Genomic DNA, 16213 nt, shown 5'->3' with positions numbered 1-16213 from the left:
GCTCCGGGGCCGGGCTCGGGGTCCGCGGGGGGCGATCGCGGGAAGGGGGTGCTGAGGGTTAAGGCTCCCTGCGTGTAGAGTGGGAGCTGGTAATCCCAGGCCGGGAGCAGGACACCTCGGGGGAATCCAGGATGACAGGACATAACTCGCTTTCTGATTGCCTTTTGAGATAAATCGTCGGGCCGGGATGGAGGAAATCTGTGGGTTCTCAGTTGGGTTTACATTGTTCTCCAGGTGGTGGTGGGTCAGGCGCTGTCCTCTTACGTGGGGGGCGGTGGGAGGGGTGAAGAGAGGCACGATTCTGGGGTATTAATTTCTAATCAAGGGAGAGCAGGGATGTATGGGGGGGAGGAGTGATCCGTGGGGGGTTTTGCCCCAAATTAGGCCAGAGATTGTCTAGGGGAGACGACAAAAGGACCGGAGACTGAAGTTTGTGTCCGTGTTATCTCCATAAAAGCAACTGGAGGGTGAGAGAGGTTGAAACCTCAGGAAGACGTGTTGTCTTGGGGGAGCAGAAACGTACCACTACCGATTGGAAATGCCCTATATTTGTATGTTGGCGTTATATAAAGTCTCGTGGAAAACAGGAAAAAAATTTTTTTAACACATTTTTTAGTGTTTTAAAGAAAATTGGCTTGTTTTCCACCTGCAGTTAAAAAAAAAAAAAGGCCTTAGGCTAAGTGCTCTTGTGTCCCTCCTCCCCTCACCTATCTCTCCTATGTAAAACAAAGCTCTAAGCAGATTAGTTGTATATAAAATTATTAATTGCCATGGGAATTTTTGCAATGTAGCCCAAATTAATAGCATGCATCAAGTTTACATGTGGGGGGGGGGGGCAGAAATCAATCCATTGTATCAGTCAATCTGAAAACAAATCCAGTTTTTTAGGCCCCAAACCTACTGCTTTTACATTCAAAGCAGCCTCATTTTTGATTGGCTTCAAAGGGAGGGTCTTACTCAGATCCTAGTGACATTGATATAGAGGGTATAAGCACTCATTGTGGTGAAATTCTTAAAGTTTACCGGACTGAAATTTGAGAAGAACCTTGATAAATAAGTTACTATTTAATCAGAAAGGAGAAATAACTACAGAAATCTTCCAAATGATTTGGCAGCAAAGAATATGCACAAAAATAGGCCTTGTTGAATATTTCTTCCTTTTATCCATAGATCCAGAGAAGAACTTTCAATTTTAAATGCTGTCTATGGCTCTTAGTCTAAGTGACTGAAAATTTCACAATATCAGACCTTTGTTTTTTTATGTTAGGATATTTTATTAATGCCCTTTTCTGAAAGCTATTATTTTTGTGTTTTGTGTGAACATTGCTGTAACGAAGTGTTCACTTCTGATCAGACTACCAGAATGCTTTTTGTTAGACTCGACAGAACTTGAAATTTTATGGTTGATGGTTGATAGTTAGCTTATAAAATCAGAGACAGAAGATACAGGGTATTATTGAACAAAGAATTCTAGCTTTCTGAATCCTGGCACGGTTTGTGATTTTAGGCATATTACCAGACAGGGCCTCAGTTTCTTCCTCTGAGTGGTGAGAGAGTTGAACTAGGGTTGGTAAGGAAATTTCCAGCTCTGAATTTCCATGGTATCTGAGATTTGTGATTATAGTTTATTTAGCACTGTAACATGCCTTGACTAGTTTTACTAACTCCTTTGACATAAAATTGTTGATTCAGGTCAGGGAAAAGTACAGCTTATGTGAAATTGGTTGGAGTTTGGAATATTTATGACACTGCTGTCTCAATTATTTTTCCTGTTGGCCTCTTTATTACTTTCTGTTGTGTAATACTAAGATTCACTTTCTGGAAACTTCACTGTTTTGTAAACATAAACCATTATTTTTGGAAAAAAAGATCTTGCTGTTGGGCATCCTTTGCGCTCCCTTTCTCTCTCCTTTGTCTCTCCCTCCTCCTTGTCACAAACACAGTCCCTTTCCCCACTCTGCCTCTCCCTTGGTATTTTAACGTGTGCATGTGTGTTTTCCCTGTTGTTTTCGTGTGTGCCTTCTGGGTGGACCACGCGAGAAGTTACTGGGCATCTTAGCAAAGGAGAGGTGTCATAGGCAGTGGTAATCAAACTTCAAGGCACAAAATAACATTGAAAACTACTGTTCATAAAGTATTTTTTGCATGCTGTAAAATTTCAAAAGATTGAAGGCAGTTATTTTCCAGAATGGTGAGGATTTTCCCTACCTTTGAAAAATGAGATTTCTTTTGCTCTGAATGTATTCTGGTTTGAAGATGTAGTTCTTCTCAATAGGAATTAACTCTTTGGAAGCTGTGGGGTTCCTTAAGTGATTTGAGGGAATTGATGTTAAACAATGCCAGCCATGCAGACAAAGTTGATTAGATTGCAGGGGAATTGGGTGTGTTTACTCTTAAAATTTTTAAAAAGACTTCTTGTTTAGCAGTCATACCCCAACTGTTGAAATCCTTAAACATGACCCCTTTTATTTTTAAAATTCTTGTTAGCTTTGAATAAATAAAATATGACAAGTTTAGACCTAGTTATAATGCTACGTTTATTCCAGCTAAAGCATTTTAACAAATACGACAGTAGTTCTGACTGTTCTGGATGTTTTGGTTGCAGGTTGGATTTTTGTATTTGTGACATTACCACAGTCTGGATACTTTGTGAAGCTTTTTGATACATACACCAAGAGCATCTTACTGGATTTGGGTAGAGTGGTAGAGCTCTCGTTTAATAAGATGCGAGGAAGTGGGAGCACCTGGAGGTGCCGCTGCCCACCACAGGCAGGCCAGGAGTGGAAACTCGTGTTCAGACTCTGAACTCACTGTTCTTCAGTGTGTACGAGACGTAACTGTCTCAACTAGACAAAATCCGGTGATCACATTTAGAGCTTTCTGGAGAACAGTTGACTTTGAAGAGTAGTTGATGCTTTAAGTACTTCCTGTGGGGAAAGTGCTGCCGGGAGCACACTAATGCCATGGAAAAGTCCAGACACCTAGATTATACTGATTTAGGGCAGCTTAGAAGAAATGTGAAAGTTGGGAAGAATAGGAAGAAGTGAATAGTGAGTGTCACCTTCTAATTGAAGCGTTATTAACAGTAAGCAAATTGAACTTTTGGTTGCCCGGCTCCCCTCCCCCTCAGTATCGCCAGTCAGCAGACCTCTAACACTCCCTAAATTTAATCGCTTATCTAATTTCTTGCACTTTAGGTAGAACAAATATCTCAACACATATTTGCTTGCTTCTCAATACAAATGTCTTTTGAGATTTATGGGAGGTGATACAGAAAATGTTCTTTAAAAATCAAGGAATTTAAAAACTGAGTTTTTCTCTCCAAAAAAAAAAAAACTTTCTTTACCAAAATTTTGCTTTAAGAATGCTAGTTGAGGGGACTTCCCTTTCCATTGCAGAGTTGGATCCCTAATCTGGGAGTTAAGATCCCAGATGCCTCAGGGCCAAAAAGCCAAAACATAAAGAGAAGCAACATTGTAACAAATTCAATGAAGACTTTAAAAATAGGTCCACATCAAAGAAAATCTGTTTATTTTTTTTTAAGGAGTACTTGTTGATAACTGCAAGAATTAAGCAATTCTGATAATCATATATATATTTTTTGTAGTGATGATTTATTAAGCAATTGATGTATATAGTGCTTGTTGAGAAGAAAATGGCACCCCACTCCAGTACTCTTGCCTGGAAAATCCCACGGACGGAGGAGCCTGGTGGGCTGCAGTCCATGGGGTTGCGAAAAGTCGGACACGACTGAAGTGACTTAGTAGCAGCAGCAGCAGCAGTGCTTGTCGTGTTTAGTCACTAAGTCATGTCTGACTCTTTTGCGACCCCGTGGACTGTATAACCCACCAGGCTCCTCTGTCCACAAGATTTCCAAGGCAAGAATACTGGAGTGGATTGTCATTTCTTTCTCTAGAACTACCCAACCCAGGGATTGAACCCACATCTCCTGTACTGCAGGCAGATTCTTTACCGCCGACCCACCTGGGAAGCCCAACTGTCTATTTATTTAGCAAGCTTTTAGTGAGTATTTACTTTGTGCCAGGTTCTGAGCACTCGAAGGTGAGTAAGACACCGTCTTTGAATTCAAAGCGCTCAGAGGGCTTTGCGCGGTGTGTATTGGGGACGTGTGTTACCCAGTGCTGTGGAAGATGCGGGGGGGTCCACTGCAGGCTGCGTGGGCAGGGGTGAAGCTGGTGGCTGAGGGACAGCCTCTTGAAGGGGGTGAGGCCAGTGGTCAGTCTTAAAAGATGGATATGATACAAGGGAGGAGGAGGGGCTGGACATTACAAGGGAAAAGGCGTAAACGACAGTGTAGAGGCGAGAATGATTCTAAATGTTTGGATCTGCAAGCAATATGGGGTTGTTGGAATGTAAGTGTGTGACAAGGAACAGCTGGGAAAAGATCCAGCAGGGCCTTACAGAATATTTCATTGAGCTTGGATCTTATTTTGTAGGAGATGAAGAATCATCAGAGGATTTTAAATAGGAAGTGACTGGCTCGTTTTCATCTTTGTCAGATTACACAACTAATTGGAAGATGGATTCAGGGGCCATAAGACTGGAAGTAGCAGACTCATTCAGAAGGCTGTTGCAGACCATAGAAGAAATAAGGACCTGAATTGGTTGGTCAGTGTTGGGTGTAGAGAAAAAAAGACAACATACCTGTGATCTGTATTGAAGTCATCCTGACAGGATATAATGGAGTGATAAAAAAAAAAAAATCAAGGCCAATGCTGGGTATATGGCCCTATTAGTTTTTTGCAGTGAATCGTGAAGTAAATGATGATGGCAAGGAAATATTACAGTATATTTAGAGATAAGTAAAAATGTGAACCTCAGCCATGTGATCTGACTTCTGCATAAACCAGCAGAAGCCAAAGAAATAGCATTAAAGAAAGAACAGCTAGTGGTCTTCTGGAGTCAGTGAGGTGCAGTGTAAGCGCACAGCTGGAGCTCATGATTTTTCCCTTGATTGTAATGTTAAGGTGACTCAGCGACAGTGCTAGTTTCTGGTTGTTTTCTTCTCTTCCCTACTAGCTGGTTTATCCTTTTTCCTATTTTAAACTCCCAAGAGCCTTTTCAGGTTGGCCTAGCTAATGGCCATCATTCCCAGTTGGACAGATCTTTTCATTATATGCTGTGGTGCGAATTGGTGGCCTTCTCGTGGGTGCTTGTCTGTGTTGAGTCACCTGTAGGGGTGTGATCGTTGTTACGAAATGTCCTGGCACAAGGGGAGTGTGGGCCCCCCTTGTTTCAGTAGGGACAGCGTGTGGGGCAGTTTCTCCTTGGAAGGGCTGGCATTACCGCCATGGACGGGATCCTGGGGGAGAGGTCGGGGTCATGACCGACTGGGGAGCCACCGCTGGCTGGTGGTTGGAACTCAAGTGTCTGAGAGAGAAAGTAAAGTGAGAGGAGCAGTGGGCCGAGCGTGGAATCCTGAGCCAACAGCAACATTGAAAACTGGAGGGAGCCCAAGGAGGAGCAGTTAAGAGGCACCTGCACAGAGGGGAGGGTTGTGTCACAGAAGCTGAGCAGAGGAGTGGAGTGTCAGAAATGAGGAAGTGAACTTTAGCGTCAAAGGCAACAGACGGGTTTAGTGAAATAGGCACAGGAGAGTTTCCACTGGATTTGGAAGTTAGATCACTGTGACCTTAGGCAGAGCAGTGTGAAGTGGGTGACGGGGGCAGGAATCAGGGTGAATAGAAGGGACCAAGCAGAAAGTATGGTGAATACAAATTATTCTTGAGGAATGTAGACGAGGAAAGAGATTAGGCAGTACCTGGAGGGGAATGGAGGATAGGGCCGATTTTTTGTTTTTTCTTTGTTGTGGCTGATATTGTGGCTCACTGATATTTGAAAATTAGCTTCTAACATCAGCATATACGATGAAAATCCACATAATTAAAATTATCCCTAAGAATCCTTTGGACAGTACTGTGTTAGAGACTACTGTGTCATTTCTAAGTAGGTCTCATTTTAATCTGGTTGTGGGTATAAAACTGAAGTGACAAGTTAGGTGACAGTAGTAAATGTCTACAGGATGTAATGTGTTTTAACAAATAAGATAAATAGTAACAATACCTGGTTTTATTACCTTAAAGTTAGGGGAGAAAGTTCATTATACTGGCCACCAACCCCAGTGCATCACTGACAATGGTTTATAACACAGAGGCATATGGTTTTATGAAACATGTATGCATTTTGGGGTCACTGTGCCCTTATAGCTTGAAGGGAAGGAGAAAGATGAAAATACGAGCTTGGGAGGCTGGCAGAGTGAGGACGTGGAGGGAGGAAAGTGGTTCAGAAGCTGAAGATGCTTGGCCTTGAAGAAGGGAGAAATACGTAGTGGCCCTTCGATAACAGTGAAAGAGGCCACCAGTTAGCAGTAAGGCAGCGGAGAGTAGAACGTAACCACGTATAACGGTGGAGCCCCACTTAAGTCCCGTTTTGTGAGACAGGAGGCGAGGCAGTTTGCTCACTGAATTCAGATAGAGGACTTAAAGCCTAAAGTGAACGGTGAGGGTGTGAGCCATGTCCCTCATTCTGAAGATGTCTGTGTGCTGTGGATATCGGTGGGGGTCCCTGCTGACATCATTTGTTCATAGAGATGACTGTTTGCAAGATGTTTGGACGTGTATTCGGCAAAGGCCAGCCGCCTGGTGCATGAGTGGGGAAGATGGCTTGTAACATTGACTTAGGCTGTGGTTTTGCTGCCTGTGATGGAAGGGTAGGCATGTGAGGGAAATCAAGACATTTGAGCGCTTTAAAATAATTACCATGTATATCGTCCTGAAAGAGGAAAAACAAACAAGAAAGAGTTCAGTGAGCCGAAGTTCCCTGGATTTTGAGTGCAGAAGTGAGTTCTTTAGGAAAGGGAGAGGATAGGAGGCTGTGTCCCGGGGAAGACGTCGACCTTGCCGCTGTAATGCCAGAATTCAGTTGCTGGGAAAACCTCACGTTTTCCACAGAATTGCACACTAAAAGTAACAGGGCTTTTGGGGAAAATAGGGCTGGGGCAGACCACTTAAAACCTGTGGAACTTTGTAACCAGAGCACTACAAAAATAACAGTTGTAATAAAATACAAGCCTGGTTAAATTCCCACTCCCATGTGTGCCTGATGTCACAGGCTGCTGATCCCTCCTGGCGTTCAACCTGTAGGCTTGGTCTTCCCTGTTAGCGATGTAAGTTCCTGTTTAATCAAAAGTAAGCAACTGGGGTTTCCCTGGTGGCTCAGTGGTGAGGAATCTGCCTGCCAATGCAGGAGACACGGGTTTGATCCCTGATCCAGAAAGACCCCACATGCCTTGAAGTAACTAAGCCTGTGCACCGCAACTCCCGAGCCTGTGCTCTGGAGCCCGGGAGCTGCAACTACTGGAGCCCGAATGCTCTGGCACCTGAGCTCAGCAGCAGGAGAAGCCACTGCGGTCAGAGGCCCTCTCACTGCCGTGAAGAGTGGCCCCCGCTCTCCGCAGCTAGGGAAAGCCTGCGCAGCAGTGCAGACCCGGCACAGCCAAAAATAAATAAATAAAATTATCATTTTTTAAGGTGAACCTTAATACATGCATTCCCCCCAAACCTCCAGTGTTTTATTTTGTACTGGGGTGTAGCCAGTTGACAGCGTTGTGATCATTTCAGGTGACTGGCAAAGGGACTTGGCTGTCCATACACACGTGTCCATTCTCTCCCACCCCCTCCCATCCAGGCCTGCACGTCACGTTGAGCAGAGTTCCACGTGCTGCACAGGAGGTTCTTACTGGTTATCCGTTTTAAGTATCACAGTGTGTACGTGAGCGTCCCGAAGTCCCTAACTATCCCACCCCTCATGCTGCAACCAGAAGTTTGTTTTCTGTCTTTCTGTTTTGTACGTAAGTTCGTTTGTATCATTTCTTTTTAGATTCCACATATAAGGGATGTCATTCAGTATTTCTCCTCCTCTGTTTGACTTACTTCACTTGGTATGACGCTCTTTGGGTCCTTCCATGTTGCTGCAGATGGCATTATTTCATTCTTTTCAATGGCAGAGTAATAGTCCATTGTATATATGTTCCACATCTTCTTTATCCTTTCCTCTGTCGATGGGCATTGAGGTTGCTTCCATGTCTTGGCTGTTGTAAACAGTGCTACAGTGAATACTGGGGTGCATGTTTTTCTTTTGGATCACGTTTTTCTCTAGATCCATGCCCCTGAGTAGGATTGCAGGTCATATGATAGCTCTATTTAAGGAACTTCCATATTATTCTCCACAGTGGCGATACCAATTTACATTCCCACACAGTAGCAGGAAGGTTCCCTTCTCTCCACACCCTGTCCAGCATTTGTTATTTGTGGATTTTTTGATGTTAGCCATTCTGAGCAGTGTGATGTGATGTCTCATTGTAGTTTTGGTTTAGTACATATTTTTTAAAAATTGCTTGAGAGGAAGGTTGGGGGGATCACAGGATAGAATGTGAAATGTGACTTTAAAGCAGTCTAACTATACTGCAAATATATGAAGCAGTCTCAGGAAAGGAGGGAAAAGGTGCTGACAAGTTCCTGGAAATCAGTGGAGTCTATAAAACTAAAAAAGGTAAATGAAAGTAGATACGCGCCAAATTCTTGTTGATAAGCTGTACCTCGGGGATATGGGTCAACAGTTCTGATACTATTATCCACGTAAACTGGAATTTAACGAGTAAATCAATGGATGGTGGACAGTAGGAGCTAGGTTTCTCAGCATTGAAGTGGTTAGAATGATCCATGTGGTAATGGGTTAGAGTTGGTTGTTTAATATTTACACAGATAATTACATAAATTATGTAGATGTGTATAGTGTGTATAGTGAAGTGAAAGTGTTAGTGTCCGACTCTGCGACTCTGTGGACTGTAGCCCGCCAGGCTCCTCGGTTCATGGGATTCTCCAGGCAAGAATACCGGAGTGGGTTGCCATTTCCTTCTCCCGGCGTCTTCCCAACCCAGAGATTGAACCCGTGTCTCGCGTCTCCTGTGTTGGCAGGCGGATTCTTTACAATGTGCCTGGGAAGCCCAGTGAGCGTACCTAGTATCTAGACCTCGGGTTCTAATGCCATTTGTCCATAAAAGGAGCCAGGGCTCCTTAGAGAAATGACTGACTGTGGGACTGGGGCAGGAAGTCAGCCAGATGAGCTTCCAGCATCTGCAGAGCCAGAAAATAACAAACAAAAAATAAAAACACACAAATGGAGGTGTATCAGAGTGCCAGAGCAGCCAACTGAAAAAGCGCCCAGTGGCTGAACGGGGCATAGCTGAGTAGCAGAAGACATGAGCTGGCCCTGAACTGTAACCCGAAGTGTAAAATAAGTAGGCATGAGATGCGTGAATCCATAGGGATAGAAACAGGGAAGTATTGTAACACTTTTGGTCTGTGCTGCTGTTGGATTTTTCCCAGATGGCTTAGTATGGTGGTTAGTATAGCAGTTTCTGAAGCCACCAAACACCAGGGACAATAGGAATACACTTCTGTAGGAATCCCAGCTCTTTTGATTTAGGCCTTTTGTATATTGCTGAAATTTTCCCTTTAATTCATTAATGTACTGGGGAAAAGCTGTTATGAACCGAATGACTTCTTTATTATGCTGAGATCATTCCCATATTTATCAAGTGTATGTGAGCTAATTTGTATTCAAGAAATGTGTTCAGTAGCAAGACAGACTTTATTAGAATTGGATGTTTCTGCCGTGGAGTAGTTTCAGGTGATGTGTGAATCCAGAGCATGGCTCCAGGAAGAATGGTCAAAATTAGGGTGGAAGTCCATGGGGAAAAAAGAGGTCCAGGAATTGAAATGCAGAAACAATAAAATAATCACATGTGAGTGTTATGTGTGTGGATGGTGTATGGAGGTCCTGTAAACAAGGTTAGACTGAGTCAGAGAGATTAGAGAAAGAACAGTTGAGGAAGTAAAGCTTGAGCTGAGATAGAAAAGCTGAGAAGGAAGGGCACCACTCTCCAGTTTGAGGGAGTTGCGTGGGCACTGCCTGGCCTGGCCAGGGTGGCTGGAGCCAAAAGGAAGAGGTGGGAAACGCAGAGGGAGGGAGAGGTCAGACGGGGTTTTCAGGAAGTTTATCTTTTTCTCGGCTGAAAGGGAGGACGTTAGTTGTACTGGAGGCTAGTGGTTCAAGGAAGACTGAGGTATGTTTTCAGAACGGCACTTGGCTGCTCATTGGAGAGCCGCGGGTTCTAGGGATGGAGGCTTTATTCAGAACCGTCCAGTTAAATGCAGTCAGCAGATGGTGTGCAAGGGAGCCTTAGAATCCTGAAGCAACACATGTGTTTTCTTCTTGAACCATCTAGAAAACACTTAACCTTGAAGACTGTGGTTTTTAAAATGTGCACTTCGGTAGTGTGAGGTTGTATTTTGGTCACCACAAAATTTAAGGTAATATACTTCCGGCCAACAAATGTTATTAGAAACAGGCCCTTTGCTATGGTATTACTAGTCTCACCTAAAAATAGTATGCATCCTTTTAATCTTACATCTCGCCTTTCTCCTGGGTCTTTACCTTTTAAAGTTAATTTTAAAATGAAGCAAATCCTTTTAACCTTTACAGAATTTTTCTATAGTGTCTTCGTAAAACATAATGTACTAGTCTTGGAGACCTAAGATTGTGTAATTCTTTACAGTTATTTTTGCACGGTAGTAAAATGTAGGGGATTTAATTCAGACATGGATTTAATGCATGATTCTACCAATTTGGGGCAAGTTATATTACCTCTGTAAGAATTTCTTCATTTTTAAAAAATGAGGTTGTTGCTGCTGCTGCTGCTGTTGCTTCAGTCGTGTCCGACTCTGTGTGACCCCATAGACGGCAGCCCACCAGGCTCCCCCGTCCCTGGGATTCTCCAGGCAAGAACGCTGGAGTGGGTTGCCATTTCGGTCTCCAATGCATGAAAGTGGAAAGTGAAAGGGAAGTCGCTCAGTCGTCTCCGACTCTTAGCGACCCCATGGACTGCAGCCCACCAGGCTCCTCGGTCCATGGGATTTTCCAGGCAAGAGTATTGGAGTCGGGTGCCATTGCCTTCTCCAAAAATGGGGTTAAATTATACCTATTTCACAGATGTTGACCGAGAAAAAATCTATACAAAAGCACCTGATGCTTTGAGAGATTGTTTACGCTCAAATATTAGTTTTCTTTTTCTTTTCTCATAGAAGTAGCTTAAATAGGAGGTGAGAGTACTTGTGAAGTGATCCCAGAATGCCATGGTAACTAAATCCTTCCTGTGGGTTCAGGGCTCGCTCTGGATCAGGCTTCTTGAATTTAAATCCCAGCACAGATCCTGGTTTGGGACTCTCACTCAGCAGTGAGACCTGAGTTTCTTCCTTTGGCTTCCTCAAGTGTGAAATGGTAATAAATAGTACCTACTTCATGGGTTGTTTTGAATATTAAATGAGCTGATAAACACAGTGCTTTTATTTGCTTATTTACCATTTTCGGAATCGAAGTACAGTTAGTTTACATGGTGTGTGTGTCAGATGCAGCGTGGTAATTCAGTTACACACGCATATGGATTTTCTAGATTCTTTTCTATTGTAAGTTATTACAAGATACTGAGTATAGTTCTCTGTGCTGTGCAGTGGGTCCTTGTTTGTCTGTTTTATGTGCAGTAGTGTGTGTATGTTAATCTCAAACTCCTGACACACCCGCCCCAGCCCCATCCCTTTTGGTAACTGTAAGTTGTTTTCTGTGTCAGTACAGCGCTTTTAGAATGGTGCCTTTACGTAGTATTAAATATACGTCATCTATTATCACATACTGTCATTAAGTATAGTTTCAGCTCCCTTATCCCTAAAAGTTTTGAGCACGTCTCTTCAGAAAAGCCAAAACCAAAATAAAGGCTGGTCGATTTAGGACTCCTGGGTTAATTGGGGTTTTCTTTAGATTTATTTTTAGCTGCCTCAATTCTAAAAATGCTTTTCCTTTACATGACCTTTTCCCAGGCAGCTCAATTATTTAAACATAATTTTACTGTAGAAGATGTTTTGCTGAAACCATAATTTATAAAATTTCAGTTTTTAAAAAGGGATTAGCATATCATTCTTCAGATTTGTGCTGTTATATTTTTCTTCCACTTGAGTTCAGTTCAGTCGCTCAGTCGTGTCCGACTCTTCGCGACCCCATGAATCGCAGCACACCAGGCCTCCCTGTCCATCACCACCTCCTGGAGTTCGCTCAGACTCATGTCCATCGAGTCAGTGATGCCATCCAGCCATCTCATCTTCTGTCGTCCCCTTCTCCTCCTGCCCCCAATCCCTCCCAGCATCAGGGTCTTTTCCAGTGAGTCAACTCTTTGCATGAGGTGGCCAAAGTACTGGAGTTTCAGCTTTAACATCATTCCTTCCAAAGAAATCCCAGGGCTGATCTCCTTCAGAATGGACTGGTTGTGCTGTTACATTTTTCTTGCACTTAGCTCAGTGTAAATATTACCTACTTATGTTAAAGCAGTTTTATCAGCATCTGTACATTGCCACTTCCATTGTTATCTTCCTAGCTAAGTTTATCACCTCTCAGTTGTCCCCTGGGCTGAAAACTTGTGTCCATAATATGTATACTTAAGACCCCTGTGAATGGTAGTAGACGAGAGTGGCTGAGTTCATTCAGCTTCTTTTAGGCCATGTGACCAAGTGCTAATTTGCACTGCAAGTGTACACTCAACTGTTTAATGATAGGACATGCATTGATAATTTGACAGAGCATATGGTAAGAAAAGATGTGATCTCATTGATGTGTGATGGTTATTGTATAGCCAATATAGTTTTTGACTTAAAAGAAGGGTTTAATTTTAAAACAATCATGTTAAATTTAAGAAGGGGAATTCTGCTACCCATGAAGGTAGTGGTATAGTGTGACTGAAAGATTAATGACTGTACTGGGTGAGGCATATCTAACTGGAACACCTGAGTAATGACTTAGAGCTTTATTTCTCATCAGCTCTTTTGGGGATTGTGGGGCTTGTCTCATTCACTCTGAGTACTTTCTGACATGCTGCTTCAGCTTCTGTCTTTACTCTTCTGGTGGTTTTATGGGCATATTTGGGCATATTTTGTCTTGCTCACATGGTTTTGTTCACAGGCTAGCTTTCAAGATAATTTGTGTCTTGGGTGATAGACATAGTGGGGGATGTGATATTAGTGAAAAAAATTCTCTGCGATTAGATTGAGGAATAGCTAATATGTAAAAGTTTAAAAGCCATTGTCTGGTTTTGTCAGCAATAGTATGGTATATTCATTTCCTTTCTTAAAAAAGAAAAGACAACTGGAGGGCAGATATGCTTCTCGGTAGGCCGTGATTGACCACAGAGCTTTTATGGATCAGCCTCTGTATAGAATTAATGATCAAAGTATGTCAAAGAACAGCTTTGTAAATTCTTAAAGTAAGAAAGCTGTTTCACCAATTCAGTCTAATTGTATATGTCAATGATATAGATGCTTCTGGTTTAAAAAGGTCATTTGGCAAAAATGTGTTGTTTAGGAATTTTACAAATGATATGCAAATTTAGATATAATAAAATGAATCTCATTCTCATCATGTTCTTAAAGTGTATCCTTTTGTCTCTTAAAAGTATTGTTTACCTTAAAATATTTTTTTTAATTTGCAAAAAGGATTACTAGGTTCAACGTGCTTATTAGATTCTGAAATTTCACCAAAACTAGTAACTGTGAAGAGTTCCATGTTTAACTTGTGCTGTTTTGCATATTGGATTAATTGTGATTAGTGTGGTACTGAATCTTTGATTATTTGTACTGATGAGAGTAGAAATGCATATATCATTCAAAAGCTGTGTTCGTTCCTGAGTTAAGATTTTCGTTTGAATATCTGTCTTGATTGTCTTTCTTCCTGTTCCTGATGCAGGTCATGGCAAAACCCCAAAAGATGCAGCGTCAGTTCGTGCCACGCATCCAATACCAGCAGCCTGTGGGATTTATTACTTTGAAGTAAAAATTGTCAGTAAGGGAAGAGATGGGTAAGTGTAAATTTTGGTGGGAAAAATCTGTTTACGGGTAATTATTTTTGTTTTCATTCATAACCGTTTATGATGTAATTGAGAAATTTGAATTTTTTGGAAAATTTTGGTAATTGAAAGAGTGGAATCTGAATATTCTAGTATAGCAGGTTTTATCTGGTTCTGCTTTAATACTCATTGAAGTTAACACTTGAGTTGATAAAATTACCAGATTTTTCTGGTAGGTTTCTTGTTAAAACGGAGAATTGGAATAAAACAATAGAAAGTTAATGACTCATTTTCCATGCCTTTCTTACACTGCCATTTTCTGAATTCCACTGAGAAGTTAAATCCTCTCAAAGATAGTTAACCAAAACCAAAAGGTGATTCACAGATATTTAATAGGGGTAGAGACTCAGAATTTTAGGTTGAGGTCAGGGAAATGTACGTTAGTACACTCTCAGCTAGTTGCAAGGATTAAGATAGAGTGTAGAAGGTTCCAGTTGACAACTTCATGTAGCTGCTGGAACTAACTTTTAAAGCCATTGTCTGGTTTTGCTTTTCAACTTGGGCTCAGTGGTGTGTGGTGTGCACACAGCAGAGTACACACCTGTGATGTGTACACACAGTATACACACCACTCTGTGTGTGTATACACAGCAGAGTCACTTAAGGGACTAATAAAAATACAGTAGTTTGGGTCTTACCCCCAAAATTCCTTAATCAGTATTTTCAGGTGTAGACCTTGGACATGATGGACATTTTGAGGACACTTCACAGGGAATTTCGGTGCTTACCTCTCTCTGAATGAGAGCTGATTATATAGACTCATTGGATCGGTCCTGTGGTATTTCCTGATAAATTCATTGTGGTATCAGAGATCCTTTAAAACATCTCTAGAGTTGTTTGTCCAGCTCTCAAGGTGAAGTTACTAGAATGTGTAACTTTACCTGTATTTGGAGTGAATCATTTCACCCCTTTTAGTGCTTCTTAGGGAGAAGGCAGTGGCACCCCACTCCAGTACTCTTGCCTGGAAAATCCCATGGACCGAGGAGCCTGGTGGGCTGCAGTCCATGGGGTCGCTAAGAGTCGGAGACGACTGAGCAACTTCACTTTCACTTTTCACTTGCATGCACTGGAGAAGGAAATGGCAACCCACTCCAGTGTTCTTGCCTGGAGAATCCCAGGGACGGGGGAGCCTGATGGGCTGCCGTCTATGGGGTCGCACAGAGTTGGACACGACTGAAGCGACTTAGCAGCAGCAGCAGCAGTGCTTCTTAGGGTTTAACTGACTAAATAAGTGTGTTCAGTAGATTATTTTTCTTCATTTGCTGAACATTATCAACGTCAGCAATATGGAAAGTACAAAGTGAAGCCTTGGATTCAACAGTAACTTTTTAACTACTTCAGTTTTCCAGGGTGATCAAGCCAAAGATAAAATCAGAGAAGCTAAGTGTAAAGTGGTTGAGAGACCCCAGATTGAAATGGCATGTAATGGTAACCATTGCTAGTTCTACTGCTGCATACTCACCCAGTTCTTTTTTACTTCAAATTATATCATTAGCTCCATAACACTGGTATTGCTCAGGATAATTCCCAGAATTCTCTTTACCTTTAATTCTACATACTCTGCATAAGCTTGACCTTATATTTTCATGGCTGCCAGTACCCTGACGAGTCTCAAATCTGAAACTGCATCTCAGGATATTCCCTTGAGCTCTGGACCAGATGTTTGTATTTGAATGTCCCATAGGCATTTAAATTTAGCTTATTTAAAATCTTTTTCTCAACCGTGGCCTGGCTCATGGTTTCACTGTTGCTAGAAACTTGCGCATTTCCTGCCTTTAACTTTCTCTGTCCACATCGACAGTCTCTGCCCGTCAGGTGTCGGTCCTTTGTGCCCTGAGGGACTGAGACGCCCCGGGCGCTCCCTGTTTCGCTCTCACTCCAGTCTATAACTCGTCCACCTTCCTCCTGATACAGAACTGAAGTGTCTGTCCCTCCCTTAAGATTGTTTAATACACTGGTTACTTTGAGAGTAAAATCTAAAACTTCTTAGGATCCTGCATGATGTATGACTAATGCCTTGCTGATTTTTTAGTCTCATCTTTCTGTGGCCAGAATTTCTTTCATTTTTAAAACTAGGTATATTTTACATGTAATAAATCTTAAACTGTTTTAGCGTGCAGGTCTATGAGTTTTGACAGATCTGTACAGTCTTGTAACCATCACCACAATCAGTATATAAAACATTTC

The 16213-nt window shown here is 42.2% G+C and overlaps 1 protein-coding gene across 1 annotated transcript in view; it reads left to right on the top strand.

Annotated features, from left to right (window-relative positions):
- The window catches only part of RANBP9 (RAN binding protein 9), a 73782-nt gene that overhangs the window by 1611 nt on the left and 55958 nt on the right, over window positions 1-16213 (top strand). The window contains exon 2 of the mRNA XM_010848826.1: window positions 13827-13978. Coding sequence (XP_010847128.1) covers window positions 13827-13978 — 152 coding nt within the window. The remainder of the gene's footprint in view (window positions 1-13826; window positions 13979-16213) is intronic.

Source organism: Bison bison, unplaced genomic scaffold, assembly GCF_000754665.1.
Source record: "Bison bison bison isolate TAMUID 2011002044 unplaced genomic scaffold, Bison_UMD1.0 scf7180017864274, whole genome shotgun sequence".
In the NCBI taxonomy this organism is placed as follows: domain Eukaryota; kingdom Metazoa; phylum Chordata; class Mammalia; order Artiodactyla; family Bovidae; genus Bison; species Bison bison.
This window is presented reverse-complemented; position numbering and strand designations above follow the sequence as displayed.